At 34.0% G+C, this 17,571-nt stretch overlaps 1 protein-coding gene across 6 annotated transcripts in view; it reads left to right on the forward strand.

Annotated features, from left to right (window-relative positions):
* The window catches only part of KCNK2 (potassium two pore domain channel subfamily K member 2), a 231,375-nt gene that overhangs the window by 122,753 nt on the left and 91,051 nt on the right, over nucleotides 1-17,571 (forward strand). For all 6 annotated transcript variants that reach the window (XM_082473253.1, XM_082473255.1, XM_082473252.1 and 3 more), the window contains one exon: nucleotides 6,439-6,556. In XM_082473253.1, coding sequence (XP_082329379.1) covers nucleotides 6,439-6,556 — 118 coding nt within the window. The remainder of the gene's footprint in view (nucleotides 1-6,438; nucleotides 6,557-17,571) is intronic.

The raw sequence follows: 17,571 nt of genomic DNA on the forward strand, positions 1-17,571 counted from the left end.
GAAGAAGATGGTTTTGGTTTCTGGGGATTTTTCTCAGTGGTACAAAGGATGTTATGGGCTGCCTTTGTATGTAAGTTTGCAATGAAGCCCTATAATGCTACTTCTTGGCTGAACTTAATTTAATAGGTATAATGGCCCAAGAAGCAGCCCCAGTGATTAGGACTACAATATGTCACTGACATTAGAAGAGAAGCTTCTTCTGCAAAAGATGTCTATAAATAACATTTAAGACAAATATGTTTGGCTAATAAAGATTTTCTGAAAAGCACCTAGGAAATGGATAAACAAATGTGACTACTCATTGATTCAAATATGCTGATGGAGGTTGCCTAGGATCTCCCAGTGCTGTATTTGAATTCTGAGCCTGTAAGAGTAAGGGCCATCTTGAGACACTCTCTGGTTTTATTAGCAGCACTTTTCAGAGCAGTTCACATCATCTGACATTAGGTAATCATGATATTGCTGCATAGCCAGAAGGTTAAGGATAAGATGCATAAGGACCCTGCAGCCTTTAGCAACAGTCTTCAAACATTGCTGCATATTATTGACGGTTGATGATGATTTTTTGTGGTGTAACAATAAATAGCAGTGATACCTACATAACATCTTCCCACAAAGTCATTTGGCAATAAGAGCATCATTATTTTGCTTTCCTTATTATGCATTCTTCACGTCAAGATTAGTCTTGTCTATATGGTTGAAATGGTCAGATGCAGTGTTGTGAATGTGTGATTTGACTTCTTTCCTAAAGGCTAGCCTCCACTCAGGATGAAATTAGTTCTTCCACAAGGAAATAGTGACCAAAAAAGATATAAAATTGTGTCTTACAGAAATTTGGCAAGAGAATACCTGTTCCCCTTTGAGAACTGTATAATTATACAGATATCAGTATAATTATAATTGGATTTAGCTACTATATCAATTTATTTGAAATAATGTCCTTTTTCAGAGGAGAAGAAATGAGATCAATCTTAAATATCCAGTTAAAAGAAGTTGTCATTGAACCAGTTACACATACATCTTTGATGTAGCCCTGTTAGATGCCAGTGCCTTGTACCTGAAGTTTAGAATTCTTATATCACTTAAAAATTTCAAATTATTAATGTGACCCTACTTTTAGGATTATAGGTATGATAGCATATTTTAATGAAATCTTGGTTATGATGTTAACAGAGGAGGAATTCATGGAAGGCATTCAGAACAGTCTGTATTGTTCTGGTGAACATGAACATCTGAGCATCTGAGCAAAGGGAAAAAACCCCATGAAATCAGAACTTGTATTTTAAGATCCACAATATAACCTACTCTGAAAATAATATATTCTTCAGGACTTCCCCGGGGTTACTTACTTTATAATATCTTTTCCTTCAATGAAAAAATAGCTAGTCAAGTACTTTATAACACATGCTAAAGTTGTTCCTAGGCATTGGACACACAGGAAAATTTTAATGATTGTCATTGATTGTCTTGAGTTCCAAGGCTATACTAGTCTCTTACAATTACAAATAAGTGTGTCTTATTGTTGTTCGGTGTTAAAACTCGATATAGTTCCAAAACACCAGATGACATCGCGACAGAAACTTCTTACAATTCAAGAATACACAAATTCACATTAGAACTCAGTGAACTTTGATTCTAAAGCCATCATTGTCATGGAAACCAAGATTTTTTATAATTACTTTTATGAGTAATTTATCCTTTATCCTCTCTAGAACTATAAGCCTCTCAGAGCTCTATTTCTTAAGTTTAAACTCCTATTCTTGACTAGAATCGTGTATGCAATTGCCTTTCCTTAATGTACATTTTATGATTGTCAGTTAACTGAAAAGCAAAAATTGAGTGTGAATCCAATCAAGGTTATTTTATACTATTTCTATTGTATGTTAAATTTGGAAGTCCTCCCTTAATCAATACTCCAGGATTAAATGCCTAGGATCCCACATTCTCTTTACCCTAACCTAAAAAATTCAACTTATTCATAAATTATGAACATGACTTGATTGTCCACAAAAGTTGCAGTTAGTGGAAAAGTGCATTTTTATTACAGATGAAGTGATTGTTACTTTAATCACATAATATGGCACATACAGAAACAGTTCTCATGAAGACATTTATTAAGTGCTCTGATGGCCTGAATTGACGTTGAAATTGTAGGGACTCTTAGATATGTCAGTGCACTTGTCAAGGGCATCCAATTTCCTGTGGATGTTGACCAGGGGACCTAGTACAAAAATATAAAATAGGGCTTCCCTGCTGGCACAGTGGTTAAGAATCTGCCTGCCAATGCATGGGACACAGGTTCGAGCCCTGGTCTGGGAAGATCCCACATGCCGCGGAGCAACTAAGCCCGTGTGCCACAACTACTGAGCCTGTGCTCTAGAGCCCGTGAGCCACAACTACTGAGCCCACGTGCCTCAACTACTGAAGCCCGCGTGCCTAGAGCCCGTGCTCCACAACAAGAGAAGCCACCACAATGAGAAGCCCGCGCACCACAATGAAGAGTAGCCCCCGCTCTCTGCAACTAGAGAAAAACCTGCATACAGCAACAAAGACCCAACGCAGCCAAATAAATAAATAAATAGATAGATAGATAAATAAATAAATAAATAATCCTCTTTAAAAATAGAAATTTACAAGAATCTTCCACAGAAAGGACCTCACGGTAGACTCATTCTCATAGTGATTTGACATATTCCTGGTTCCATCTCAAGCCTCTGTTGCAATAATCACAGCTCTGTGATAACTATTTACAACCCACACATTGCCAGACATTACTGTCTCTAAGTCTACATTTGCTTCTTTTGGGTTTAAATAATTTGTGGAACTTATCCAAATGTCTGGGTAATGCTGAACCTCGTCACTGACAAGCAAAAGAATAGGCTAAAATGATGATGCTGGCTATAGAGGCTATATTAGGTCAATTGTTGGAGGAATTAGCTTGCTTCTACTAAATAAAATAATTTTACTTAATTGGGTGGAGTCTAAAGACATGCCTTATCTTTTCTCATCTGTACCATCCATGTTTTCACTTCTCTGTTGTTTCCCCATTGTCTAGCACCATAAAAAATTGATAAATATTTTTTTGAATAAATGAATGTGTTGAAGAAATGTCTATAAAATATAAAAATATACTTTTTAATTAAAGTACAGTTGGCATACAGTATTATGTTATTTTCAGGTATACAACATAGTGATTCAACATTTAAATACATTACAGAATAATCGTCATGATAAATCTAGTAACCTTCTGTACCATACAAAATTACTACAGTGTTATTGACTATATTCCTTTTGCCATATATCACATCCCTATGACTTATTTATTTTATGAGGAAGTTTGTACTCTTAATCTCCTTTATTTATTTCACCCAGCTGCCTTCCCTTTCCCCTCTGACAGCCACTAGTTTGTTCTTTGTATCTATGAGTTTATGTTTTGCTTTGTTTGTTTTGTTTTTTAGACTTCATATATAAGTGAAATCATATGGTTTTTGTCTTTTTCTGTCTGACTTATTTCACTTAACATAATACCCTTTAGGTCCATTCATGTTACAAATGGCAATATTTCATTCTTTTTGATGGCTGAGCAATATTCCATTATATATGTATCCATCTGTTGATGGATCCTTAGGTTGCTTCCATGTCTTGGCTATTGTAAATAATGTAGCACTGAACATAGGGGTACGTATCTTTTTGAATTAATGTTTTTCATGTTCTTTGGATAAATACCAAGAAGTGGAGTTGCTGGATTGTATGGTAGTTCTGTTTTTAATTTTTTGAGGACTCGCCATACTGTGTTTCCAGATTGGTTGCAGAAGCATATATTAGAATCTGTTTCCTATTAAGCCTGGCATTTAAGAGATTTATAAAATTCTAAAACAATGCCTCTCTTCTCACTAAATCTTTGCCTTGGAAACATAATTATTTTTCATAAAAGTATGTTAATTTAACATATAATGGGCTTATTGTAATTTTTACATGAATTAATCAAAACATTTTGAAAGTTAGAAATTCAAAAATATAAATAACAATAGTTACAACTCACATTCCAATGCTCCTTGATGTCTACAGTAATTTTTGAGACCATAAAGTGGTTCTGAGATAAAAAAATTTGAAAGTTGCTGGCTCAAAGAATGGGCAATATATACTTGTGTATACAACAGCAATAACCAGTTATAATATAAAATGGAAAAAAAGTTAAATATCTAAAAATAACCTTACAGTCCTATGTGGAGTATAACAAAAAATGGTCTATTTCAGAATATGAAAGGAGACTCAGTAATGGAGATTCACACCATGTTCTTTGATGGGAAGTTTCACTATTATAATAGTGCTCATTTTTCTTAATTAATTTATAGATTTCACATATATCCAAACAACAGAAATATATTAAACCTGTGAAAATGAAAATTTCTATACAATTTAACTAAATGATTCCTAAGTTTATGCAAGAATAATAGGTTAGTAACTGCAAAAAAACATTTTTCAAAGAAGGATAATCAGGGAGACCTGCCTTATCTGATATTATATTTACAGTAGAGAGTCAAATAATCAGTTAACTCAAAACCAGCTTCATTGTGTGTTGTGCATATATGTGTATATATGTGTATTTGTGTGCATTTAACATATGATAAAGGAAACATTAGTGTTCAACATCACTCACTAAAGGATACGTAAATGTAAACAATTCTTATCAGTTTAGTAAAGATAAAATATTAATATCAGAGGTAATAGTATTGCTAAGCATTTGTAAATTGCTGGGGGGCAATTATAAATTGTAATAACCTTGGATAGCTACTTGCTACTATACATCAAGTGCTTTAAAATATTCATAATCTTCAATGTGGCAAATTTATTTCTAGCAATCTCTCCCACAAAAATATTCAGAAATGAAAAAATATTTATATGCAAATGTGTTCATAGCAGCACTTTTTATAATAAGACAAATTTTAGAACAGCATTTATGTCTACATATTGGCCAATGATTAAGTAAATATGGTAATGACAAGGAAAACCGCATATAGAATAATATTAAATAAAAATAGAGAATACATTTCATATAATTCATAAATCCAGCCATGTAAAATGTGTAGCAGAATGCCAGGAGCAGATACCTTAATACATTAACAGTGGTTGTCTCTGAATTCTGGAATTATGAAAAATTTTTATTATCCTCTTTATGCCTTCCTGTATTTTCCTGAGTTTTTAAGATAATGAATATATATCATTGTTAAAGTAAATAAAAACATTACAATTCAATTAACTGTTGAAGTTTCAATTTATAGTTTAAGACGAGTCAGACAACAGATTTTATATTGCATTTCAGCTCTGGATTACCTGTTATTTTACATCTGACAGTAACTTCAGATAGGTACTGTCATTAACTTACATGTCATTTACATGTCATTAACTTCAGATAGTGCCTCCATTTTTACAGTGTAGTTTTTGTCCATTTGCTAATAAACTATATAACTTTAAACAAGTCACTTTACCTTTCTTGGTCTTTAATTTCCTTGCCTATCAAATGAAGGTCCTTCCAATTTTAAAATCTGGAAATTAAGTGATAAAGATTTAAAAACTGTATTTCCAACAGAAATGTCTTTTGCCACCATCTATATGTCTCTCTTTTACTACACATTTTCTCCTAACTTATTCTCTTCTATGTTTGTGTTTCTGGAGCTCCCTCTTCCCTCCCTCACATCTGATGATTGAGAAGGGATTATAATATCATCTTTCTGTCTGTCTCCCAGTACTACTCAAAGCAGCATCCAGATTCTAGTGTTCCTATATGAATATTGTTGACTGTCATCTACAGGTCATTGATGATACTCATTGTCATAGAATTTATAAAAATCTGTAGAGATTCTAAGAATCTCGATATAAATGAACTGACTCAAGCTTGATGATGAAGTGCTGTTGTCTGTTCCTTGTCATTTTAGCCTGTTTTGTTGGACCTTACTGATATTATACTCTCTACTGCTATACACAACCCAGGCTTGGATACCTATGTTTACCATTCAAAATGACTAGCACTTTGGAAATACTTGTTTTTTTGATGAAGCTATTATATAGTATTTAAATTGTAGTTTGCAATCTGATATTTTAACTCTGTGGTGCTTACTAAAAATTATTGCTATATTTAGTTGTTAATTCAAATAAGTTGCTAAATATGGTACTGGATGATGATATGAATGCATATCATAACACAATATGATAAGCTTTATGCAGATTCATTCACTCGATATCAAATATAATTTTCTTATAATTTAATGTATTAAATTCTTTAGTGTAAAGTTTTAATCTATATTGTATACTTTAAATGAAAAAGAAAACCTCAGAATTGATGCTCTTTGTCTAATTGGTCATCTGGGGTGGAATATATGCTGTTTGATGCCTCCATGTGATTCATGTGTACTGATAAATTTCTTTTTAAACTTGCAGCAAATAGTGGCAGCAATAAATGCAGGGATTATACCTTTAGGAAACACCTCCAATCAAATCAGTCACTGGGATTTGGGAAGTTCCTTCTTCTTTGCTGGCACTGTTATTACAACCATAGGTAGGAGACAACTTATTTTGTTTTTTAATTTTGGTACAGCTTGTGAGCTAAAATTCACTTGTTTGAATTTTTTTACAGTTGGTCAAAATGGTCTACTTAAGGTAGAAAACTAGATTTTAGTAAATTGATTTTGAAAAGAGAGTTTAAAGGTTTGAACAAAGGAATGATGGAAATGAATTAGTTATTGTTTCAGAATACTGAGTTATTTAAAATCCATGTGAAACTCAAGAGCAGTTCATTTGAGTCATTTGACTAAAGGATAAGAACATCAAGAAATAGCTTGAAATGATGATTTTTTGGGGGGACAAGTAGTTTAAAATTTTCCTGCATCTTTGATTCTTTAGTACAGAAAGAAACGATTTGAGTACAATGTTGACATTCTTTTCATGAAGTTCTTATTTGATATCACGTTCTTCAACTTGTAAAATTTAACATTTGAACAGATTGTTCCTATTCTTATATGCTTGTCTATTATGATTATTTCAGGCCTTTTTCATGCATTATGTTTTTCCAATAACACAAATATATAAAAAATTAACACTGAAATATTAAGATTACAAAAAAATGAAAGTTTAAGCCCTTGCCCTTTTACCTTTTAATCACGTTGTATGTCATACTGTTAAAAAGGGTCACAGTGGAACATGGTCTCTTTTTTGGGATTGACTGTGCATCCACTCAGCACCCACTAGGCAGCAGAATGGGTACATGTAGATGACTTCTCTTCTGTTAGTTAGTCCTTCAGTGCCCAAGAAATATCCAGAGGATATAAATGCAGACCCCATAGTGAAAGCCATGCTTGCCATGCTGTGAGGATTGGGAGGAATTACAGCTGTCTTGTTTCATGGAAGGAGGTGGGTTTAAAGCATAATTTTCAATAAAGAGAAGGAAATTGACTCATCACAGTTATGAAGAAAATATGTGTGCAAAGGGAATTCTCCCCTTCCACACATGCTTGTGATGAGATTTCCTCTCATGGGCTTGACCTCTGATTTGGGTGTGTGAATTAAGATTCTAAAAGTTTTAATTTTATTCTTCGATGTCATTGATAGATTATGAAGTGTATACAGTTTTCAAATGAGTACCTTATATCAAAGTCCTAAATAAGTGAACATGGACAATTTATGGATGAACTCTTGCTTAGAATTTTCCTTTGAGAGGAATTTGTAGTGTCCTGTCATTATGTGAATCCACTGTAATGCCTCTTTGTGCTGGAACACTTGCCAGTGAAATAAATACCTTAGCATGTTGATTTTTGCCTTTGTTAAGAAGTCAAAGAGCTATGTTTACTCTTATATCTCCATCAGCTAGGTCAAAAGTTGTGTGGCTGCGAAAATCTGGAAGAATGGCAACCTTGATATCTAACCATAATAACAGGTTAACTTTGGAGCTTAGACATCTTGGCCATTTCTACTATGGAAATAACTGTTTATTGTGTAAACTACTTAGAGTCTGGAAGGAAAAAAAAAGCTCACAGACTGAGTGAGAATGGTTTGTTTCTGCCCAGTGAAAACTCAAATGTCCACGTTATAACTCATCATGACCACCACTAAATTATTCTCCAAGAGACTTAGTCATTATACAGACTTAGTGTTGCATCCTATGTTTATAAACAGTCTCATATTTTGAATCCCAAAGTCAGTAAGTTTTGCAGACATATACTTCCACACATGAAAAAAATAAACTTATTACCAGCCTTACCCCCAAATTACAGCCATTAAGCACAGTAGCTGATTATTTAGGTTGTTTAGGTAGCTGCCTGACAGCCCAAATCTCTTACTGTTCTATCTCAGTCTTAGATGGATTAAGTCATTCTAGGTCACTGACATTTACTCCATGGTCTTCTACTCCTAGGTCAAGGCCATCTCCTCTGACCTTGGACTAGATTATGGTCTAGGGCAAGGTAAAAATTTTGGCCTCTTTCATAAGTCTCCATTTGAGAGATATCCAAGTCATTATTTAATAAAATTCAAAGTGTAATTATTAATATTGCTAATGATAATAATTGTGTGATCTTTGAAGTGGTTTTTAGAAATCATAGAAATTGTAACCTCTAGCACTAAGCTACACTGTATTAGCTGTTTAAAAAACAGAACTTGAGACAGTCTGGGAGAAAAAGTTGCAGTTGCTCTTGTAGGGTGTCTGATACAGGCAGTGCTTCATGGAGCTGCATTGGCTGAACTGTCCCAGAATTTTCTACTCAGTGTTAACAATTTGTCTAAGAAGCCAAAGTGACCCTTATTATTCATTAGAAATATGCCCAAGAGAAGTTCAGTTATACAAAATAGAATATTAAAATTTAAGACCTAATTTTAGAGAATCTCTTCATATATCTACATACTGTTTTCAAAACCATACCCTTCCAAGCCCTTCACAAATTCCATTTCACAGTTGCACAGACTAACATCCATTCCTGACTATTCTTTTTCTTTCATTCCTTGCTTCCAGTTCATCAGTCAGTCCTGTTGGCTCTGCCTTTACAGTAGATCTATAATGTAACTACTGCTCACCATTCAAACTGCCACCATTTTGGTCCAAGCCAGCATCATCTCAGTGCCAGCATCCATGTAGAAAGAAACCTTCTTCTCAGAAATATTCTCTGGATTCCAACTCATTCAGAGCAAACACCATACCCCACTGCTTATCGCACCTAATAAGATGCAAGTTCTGGGATTCTTATGTGTTTGAGTCTTTTCTGTATCCCCAGTGCCTGACACATAGTGGGTGCTTAATAATTATTTTTGGAATTAAAAACAAATGGGGATTCTAAATGATATGAACTGCACCTTGTTGGAAATTACATAACACTAAATGGAAAACTTATTACACTAAATTCTTAGGTCTTTAAACAGGCTTCATTACTAACTTTTTTTGTTTGTTCATTTACTTATTCAAAAAATAATAAAACATGATCAGTCTGCTACTATAAAGATAAAAGATAAATTACTTGAGCCCAGGTGGCACATAGACCAGTCAGGGAGGCCCGTGGGCAGATAGTCATTTACAATATAGCATGCCAGGTGCTATGGCTTAAGAGCATTCAGTGGGAATGTATAGGAGTGACACTGTACATAGATACTGGGGTAGGTGGGTGGGTATAAAGGGAGCAAGGAATACTTCCCTTTCCTTGATAAATGTCCTATTTGAGATTGGAAAAATAATTAGGAATTTCCCAGATGAATAAAGGTAGAATGGGAGCATTCCAGGCATCAGGAGTTCATGTGGGAAAGATTAGGGGTAAGAGAGAATATGGTCTGTTTAGGAATTACAGGTCATCTAAAATTGTTGTTTGTAGTTGAAGGGATTCATCTTTAGAACCATGTAAATCATTTAGTCAACGTAGTAGCTCCTATTGGATCTATGCTACTTTTGCCACTGCTGGGAGTGTAAAAGGAAATAAGAACACAATCTGCAATCAAATTTGGGAGATAAAATTTACAATTAGGAAATAATGGAATAATAACAAAAATAGGTCTTGTATAATCAAATATTACATGGAACAATGGTTTCAGTGCTATAAGAATTGAGAAAAAGGAAAGAACATGTGGGCTGGAACGGGGAGGAAAGGCTTAATTAGAGAAGTTGGATTTGAACTATGCTTTGAAGAAATTGTTTTGGTTTAGATTGATGGAGGGGAAAAAGCCTCCCAGTCTGTGAGATAGCTAAGTAAAAACACCAAGAGAGAATGAGCCTGACTTATTTCAAGGATAGAAAAGTAAGTATTTGAGTAGACCAGAGGAATTGTTTAAAGGAGTAATGGGAAATATTATTGACTGATTCACATGGGAAGAATACAGTTGAATATAATTGGGTTTTTGAGAATTTTGGATCTACTGTACTAAGAACATGGATTTTTTGGAAAGCGAAGTGACAGGTTAAAAGTGACATTAGAAGATGCATCTGTCAGGAAGAGGATACGTGGAGACTGACAGTGAGGGAACAGTTAGGAGACCATTTCTGTGATCCACGGAAGGGGAGTGAGAGTGTTGACTGGGAGGATTGGAGTTGGTGTTGAAAGATGAGATTAGGACAAAAGGTTGAAATAATTAGATGTGGGAATCAACAGGCCTTGGTGACTAATACAACAAAGAGAGAGGCATCTAAATGTTGACTATTGAAATGAAATGAATATCTAGGCAGCAGGCTGGTATTTCATAAGCAATCCTAGTTGATCCTGTGAAGAAAAAGGAGTTTAAAAAAATGGCCAAGATTTTATACATGGTGTTATATTAGGAAGCTTCATTTTAGTCGTTTTCCCACCTCAATTTTTATTTGTTGGTTTATTCTTTAATTCAGACAGACTAGAAAGACAAGGTGGACAGGCTCCCTCCGGAGCTCACATTGGGGTTGAGGAGACCCAACAATCAGTCAGTGCACTTAAAAACAAGACCATTATCAATGGCAGTAAACGCTCTACAAGAAGTTCATGTGCGTGATCAAGAGTAGGTAGTGGAGCCGGAGCAGGGAGTGGCAGGTGCTCTAAAGCAGACTAATTCAAGAGCTCTCAGAGCAGGTGACAGTTAAGTGGAAGCCTAAGGGATGAAAAGAAATCAGCCAGGGAAAGAAGAGTGCAAAGATGAGTTCAGGCAGAGGGCACAGCATGGCAAAGAAGAAGCGAGATTAGCAAGATGAACAGGGGCCAGCGGATGTAGGACTTGGTAGGTCATGACAGTAGCCTCAATTCAGTGAGAAACCACTGAAAGATTTAAGCAGAAGGGAGTCCTGATGTGACTCAGGCTGCAGTTCAGAGGGCAAAAGGGAAAGCAGGAAGGCGAATGAGAAGGTTATTGCATTACTCCATATGAGAGAAGATGTTCACTTGAACTACGGAGGTGGCAGTGAGGATGAAAAGTGGACGGATGCATGATCTTAAAAAGACAGTTTATGGATGGAGATACACTTATCTCTGAGAATGGGGCCATGGGTGGGGGTGGGGTTAGTGTTTTAAATTTTATTTTAAAGAATAATAAGAAATCACTTAAACTCTAGGAAAGGCTGTTGGCAAAAATGATGTAATGGAAAACTGTATTCTATTTTGAGGTCAATTTAAAGATTAGAATAAGATGTAAGGTGATTTTATTCCCTGAAGGCATTAAAATATAATAAAATTTTCCCCAGTGGATAGTAAATCGGAATGCCAGGGACCGGATTTGCCCAAGCTTATCACTGAATCATCCTGATCTCTGAGTGTCAGAATGCAAATAACAAGACACCGCTTGTGGTCTACAGCAACTTTAAGATCCCAAAGCATCATGTTAGGTCTTATGGAAAACTTCCTTGGAGTAACATTTCTCGTATTTACAAAGCACTCTTGTTTTCCACCCCTTGAGTTATAGAGATTGGATTCAGGTATATAGTTTCTGTGTTTAGTTTTTCTGTATTTTGAACCAGCCACTGGGACTTTCAGTTTCCTTTTACCTAGATTGAGTTATTGAATTGCTGAAGCTGTTATGACAATGGTCACAGATTTTCTGCCAACTCTTATTTCACCTGTTTAGCATAATGCTTAATTATGCATTAGAAAACAGGGGAAAAAATTAAAGAACGATTAGAAAAAAACAGGGAAAAAAATTAAAGAAAGTTTTAACAAACAGTTCCAGATAAAAAGAAGAGGTCAATTTTGGAAATGCCAAGACTGTACTGAAAACTGTAAAGCCTATGCATATCTTTAACAGAGAGTCTAGGACCTTTCTGTTGGTAAAAAAGCTATAACTTAAAAGGTGAGGGAAAAGGTGTAAGATCTTTTTTGTTCAATTTTGTAATCTCATGAAACCACTGCCTGAACTTGGAAATGAACAGACTTGAAGCAGTGGTGTAGAATTTGACAGTCAGCATTTTCCCAGGGGATGATGTCATTGCAGGTTTGGGTGTTGGGTGCTATCTTATTAATTTGGTACACTCATAATTCTGTGGCATTTCACTAGTCTCTTGGCTGTTCTCTGAGAACTGCATATTGGATTTTGGAAACACATTTTAAAGGAAAGTTGAGCTTCCTTCAGGCAGCTTAAAAGGCAGATAATCTTGCAAGGTGACTTCCAGCTCTGACTCCATAATCTCATTGCATTTTTCTTTATGCCAGTTTGTTAAAGTAGATAATTCTTTTTCCAAAATCTGTAATTCTGGTGTTGTGCAGTTGAAATACAGAAGTTGAAATTAAGAAATTGTTTTGGGTCTTTGATACACTGTTTCTCTTCCCATCCACTAAAATTAATGAAAATAAAACCTATCTCAGGATATTAACATAAATTCCTACCATTCAGAACCTTCACATAGGTTTATTTTCTAAGTTAAAATGCATTTATTCTTCAGAGAAAATGCCTTCTGAACGGTAGTTAAGATTGCAGAGTGCAAAATTATATTTGATAGGCAATAAAGCAGAATTATTGCATAAATAGTATTATAGACTCCAAATCTTTTCTCATTATGTATGTATGTTAATCAGCACAAAGAGGTTTAATTCAGAACACCTAGTACTCAGAATCCTGTGCTAGTTGGACAGGGATTTGGGAGCATTAAGGATGTAATCTTCCCAGGAGTGAGGCAGTGTTTTTATTATTATTATTATTTGGTAGTAGAACACAGAGCAAGAAAGTATAGATATAAAAGAAACCGGAAGTGCCAGTGAGAGGAGGGCTGGCTATGGTATCTGCATAGTAGTCATCCATATCTTGGGTGTGTTCAAGGCAGGAATTGCTTGCATTCTGTAACAAAATATGCTTTTAGATATTTTTGCCTACTTTTGAAAAGTTTGCGATAACATATTTTTAATCTTCGGGAAATCAGTCACTGTCAAATGATGTGATCGTGAAATTACCCCAAAATTGGAAGCAAAGAATTGTCATGAAGTTCATGCCCTGAATAAATACAGAATCTATTTTTAATCTTGTCATTTCCCCCTTCCCAACCACTATATGAAATGTAGCACGCTTGTCATAGATTATAGATTTTATAGAGCATCTGATTGACCACTAGATATGCAAGTATTGCTCGGAATGTGGTTAAAACTAGGTGAGATAATTATCAGAAAAATATTTTTGTAATTGTCTCAAGTATTGCATTTGATAGGGAACAAACATAATAACATTTGTCTGGGCCTGTCTACTTTAAGCTAGTAATTATGCTACATATTTGTTTTCTTCCCAATCCTTTGAAAAAAAATCTAGACTTGTGCAATCTTACTCTTGGAAAATTGGCATTGTTATTTATGTGGTACTGTAAAAATAACATGGTATTTACAAAAGAAGTACCTGTGCCAAATGAGGTCCATGTGTAAGTATTGTGGTTTGTGTGCACATAAGGTACGATGCAGATAATGACTAATTCTGAACACAAAGGAATTCCATGCAGCCATCTCTTGGTTCTAAAGTACCACTGGGGGAAATATTGATATTATGAACTTTTGAAAGTCACAAGTCAGCAAAAAATGCAAGTTAATTACTAATCTTAAACTTCTTCCCCTTTTAACTTTATTTTTGAAGCAAAAACAGCAAACATGTGGGCAAATTTGGTTGATGTGTTGTACCTCTCCCCTTTAAGCTTAAGTTTCCCTTACTGGAGATGCTAACAAAGAGTGAAATTCCCAAAGGCAAGCAACAGGAGAAGGAAAAAGAAAGAAAGGGTATGGAATAAATCATAATCAGCCTAAGTAGCTCCTGTTTAAAGAGTGCAGGTTTTAATAGGTAATTTCAGTGGTACCTGTAGATAACTTAATGAAAACTCTGTTTTTTGTTCTTTGTTTCTTTGTTTTTTTGAATAAGAATTAGGTGATTTAATATATAACAAATGAGACTTAATCTAAAACATAGAAAAATGAAGGATTATTCAATTAATGATATTGAGGTAACTAGTTGCCAATATGGAAAAGATCACTTAGAACCATGCCTTATACATCAACATAAATTACAGTTGAATTCAAGAGTTAAGTTTTTCAAAAATCACTCCTTGGGAAAGTTAGAATAATTTGATTACTTAATATAAATAGAGATGAGTTATGATAAGCTATGCTAAAAACCAACAGAAAAAAAAAAATCACAGAAGAAAATAGGTATATGACCAGGTACAAAAACTGAATCCTCCGTATCCTTCCTGACACACATACACATGCAGTCACCAAGCTGAAACATCAAAATAGACAAAGCAGTTTGTACTATGAAAAAAGATTAATATACATCACATATAATTCTAAATAGACTTATAAAAATATCAAATCATCATAGACAGTTGAAGGACAGATTAGAAATTGGAGGTTATTTAAACTATATGTTGCCTTAAAAATCTAAGATATATATTATTCTACAAAATTTACGAATCTAAAAGCTGTATGATGCCAAATACTTGTGAGAATATTATAAGAAGGGCACTTTCCTATATTGCTGGTGGCATTGTAAATTGATACAACCTTTTTTTGGAAAGCAATTTGGCAATGTGTTTCAAGAGTCATAAAAATGTTCATACCCTTTAACCTAGTAATTCTACTTCTGGGAATCTATCCTAAGGAAATAATCCAAAATATTAAAAAATACCATTTACTTGACAATGTTTATCCCAGTGTAATTTATACTATATAAAAATGGAAACCACTCAAACTCTCCCACATAAAGGCTATGCTTTAGTAAATTATGGTCCATTCACTCAATGGAATGTACATGAATATAAAATAGTGAGTATTATAATTCATTTGTACTAACAATTCCTTCTCATGGTAAATCCTTTTCTGTGAGATCAGCTCATGTCCTACTTACATAATAAAACTAACAAAGATGTCATGCATCATCTTTTTAACTCTTGGGAAACTCTGTTTTAATATCATTTGATGCATAAAAAATAGATGTAGACATGACCTCCTAATAAATATTATACTGCAAGTAAATAAAGTGCTGTACATACTCATGCAGACACTTAACCTAGTTGTACTTACATAGTACAGCTTAGAATGAAAATATTGCTCCCTATTTTTTTCAAAGGAGTGAGTCAGTAGAAGGAACATCAGATTTCATTTCACAAAATTTAAGTTTAGGTTTCTGCCTTTGCTACTAGCTAGGGTTATATTCTTGAGCAAATCACAGTTCTTCTATTATTCTTAATTTTCTTATTTGTCACATGGGGCTAGTGTTTCTCACAATCAGAACGGTTGTGGAGGTTAAATAATGTATGTACAAAGAGCTTGTACACTGAATGGCAGTATACTAATTTAAAGTAAGCTAATTTTGTTACTAAAGTAATTTTTATTAAAATTTATACTACATTTATTTCTATTACTAATGTTAACAAAGAAAGAAAATACATTCTTTCCTAAAGCTTTAATCCACACATTTTAATTCTTATAATATATATAATGTTGCCTTCACATAATTAAGGTTTGCTCAAACCAGTTATTTTCACAATACAAAGTGTTAGATTTGACTAGTTTCTTCATCTAGTTAATTTGTTTTGATCTAATGAAACAAGTTGATTTTAATGATATCTAGATAATCCAAAATGTGATCATCAGAATGATATATAATGAAACAAGGTGTTACTCTTAGTTGAGTAGAATAAAAATTAATATTTTTATAAATCTTTTTTCTATATGATTTTTAAAAAAATCTATGCCTCTATATTAGGATCTGCTAAGTTATTTTCTGTAGTAAACGATCCTCACATCTTGGTGACTTTACCAAATAAAAAGTTTATTTCCTGATCACATTGTACGTCCTGTGTGGGTCAACAGGAGGGCCCTGCCCATTGTTCTTGCTCATAAGAAGGAGACCATGGGAAATTGAACACTGGCTAATCATGCTTCATATACGTGCACACATTGTTTTTACTCACGTGACATTGGCCAGACCAACTTCAAGAGTGTAGGTGGGGAAATGCTATCCTACCTTATGCTCAGAAGAACTAGGATATTTTGTGACAGCTCTAATAAGTTCCATAAATAAATATACTAATTAGATACCTCCTTGAATGTTCTTTGATATACAAAGTAATTAAACATTATAATAAAATAAGTAATTAACATTATAATAAAATATAATATTTTGTGGAATATATATATCTGTTAGATTTTTAAGGCAACATATAATTTATATTTTAAGGCAACATATAATATAAATTAAACATTATAATAAAATAAAATAGTTTATATTTTAATTTGCTTTCTCAAACTATGTCTCCTTAACTCCATCACTGCAATAGGATTTTCATTTTTCACATCTAATATAGTGCTAGTGAAGGAGATTGTGTTCCAAAATTATCTCCCTATACAGTGGTTTCATCAGTGAAACTATCTCAAAATGAAAATAAAAATCAATATGTAAAATTCTAATTTTAGCTTCTTGGCAGAGATTTTGCTGTCACTGGTGATACTATATAGGGATTCCATTAGCATTTAGAGTACAGTCACCCCTTGATATCCAAGGGCGAATTGATTCCAGAACCCTCACAGATATCCAAATCCATGGTTGCTCAAGTCATATAAAATGGCATAGTGGGAGGGAGACGCAAGAGGGAAGAGGTATGGGGATATATGTATATGTATAGCTGATTCACTTTGTTGTAAAGCAGAAACTAACACACCATTGTAAAGCAATTATACTCCAATAAAGATGTTAAAAAAAATAAAATGGCACAGTGATTGTATATAACCTACAAATGTCTTCCCATTTACTTTAAATCATCTTTAGATTAATTATAATACCTAATGCAATGTAAATGCTATGGAAATAATGGTAAATACAACGTAAACGGTATGGAGATAGTTGCCAGCATGCGGCAAATTCAAGTTCTGCTTTTTGGAACTTTCTGGAATTTTTCTTTTGAGTAGTTTTGATCCATGGTTGGTTGAATCTACTGATATGGAAACCAAGGATATGGAGGGCCAACTGCATTTTAGTAGTGATCACTTATCATGATGATACAAAAACAGTCAAACCATTTAGGAAAGTAAGTTAAACGACTGAGTTTACTTTTGATGTAGAAGCAAAATAATGCAGGGGTCAGCAAACTATGACCCTATGGGCAAAATCCCGCCTTCTTTC

Source organism: Balaenoptera physalus (assembly GCF_965194825.1).
Source record: "Balaenoptera physalus genome assembly, chromosome: 1".
NCBI lineage: Eukaryota > Metazoa > Chordata > Mammalia > Artiodactyla > Balaenopteridae > Balaenoptera > Balaenoptera physalus.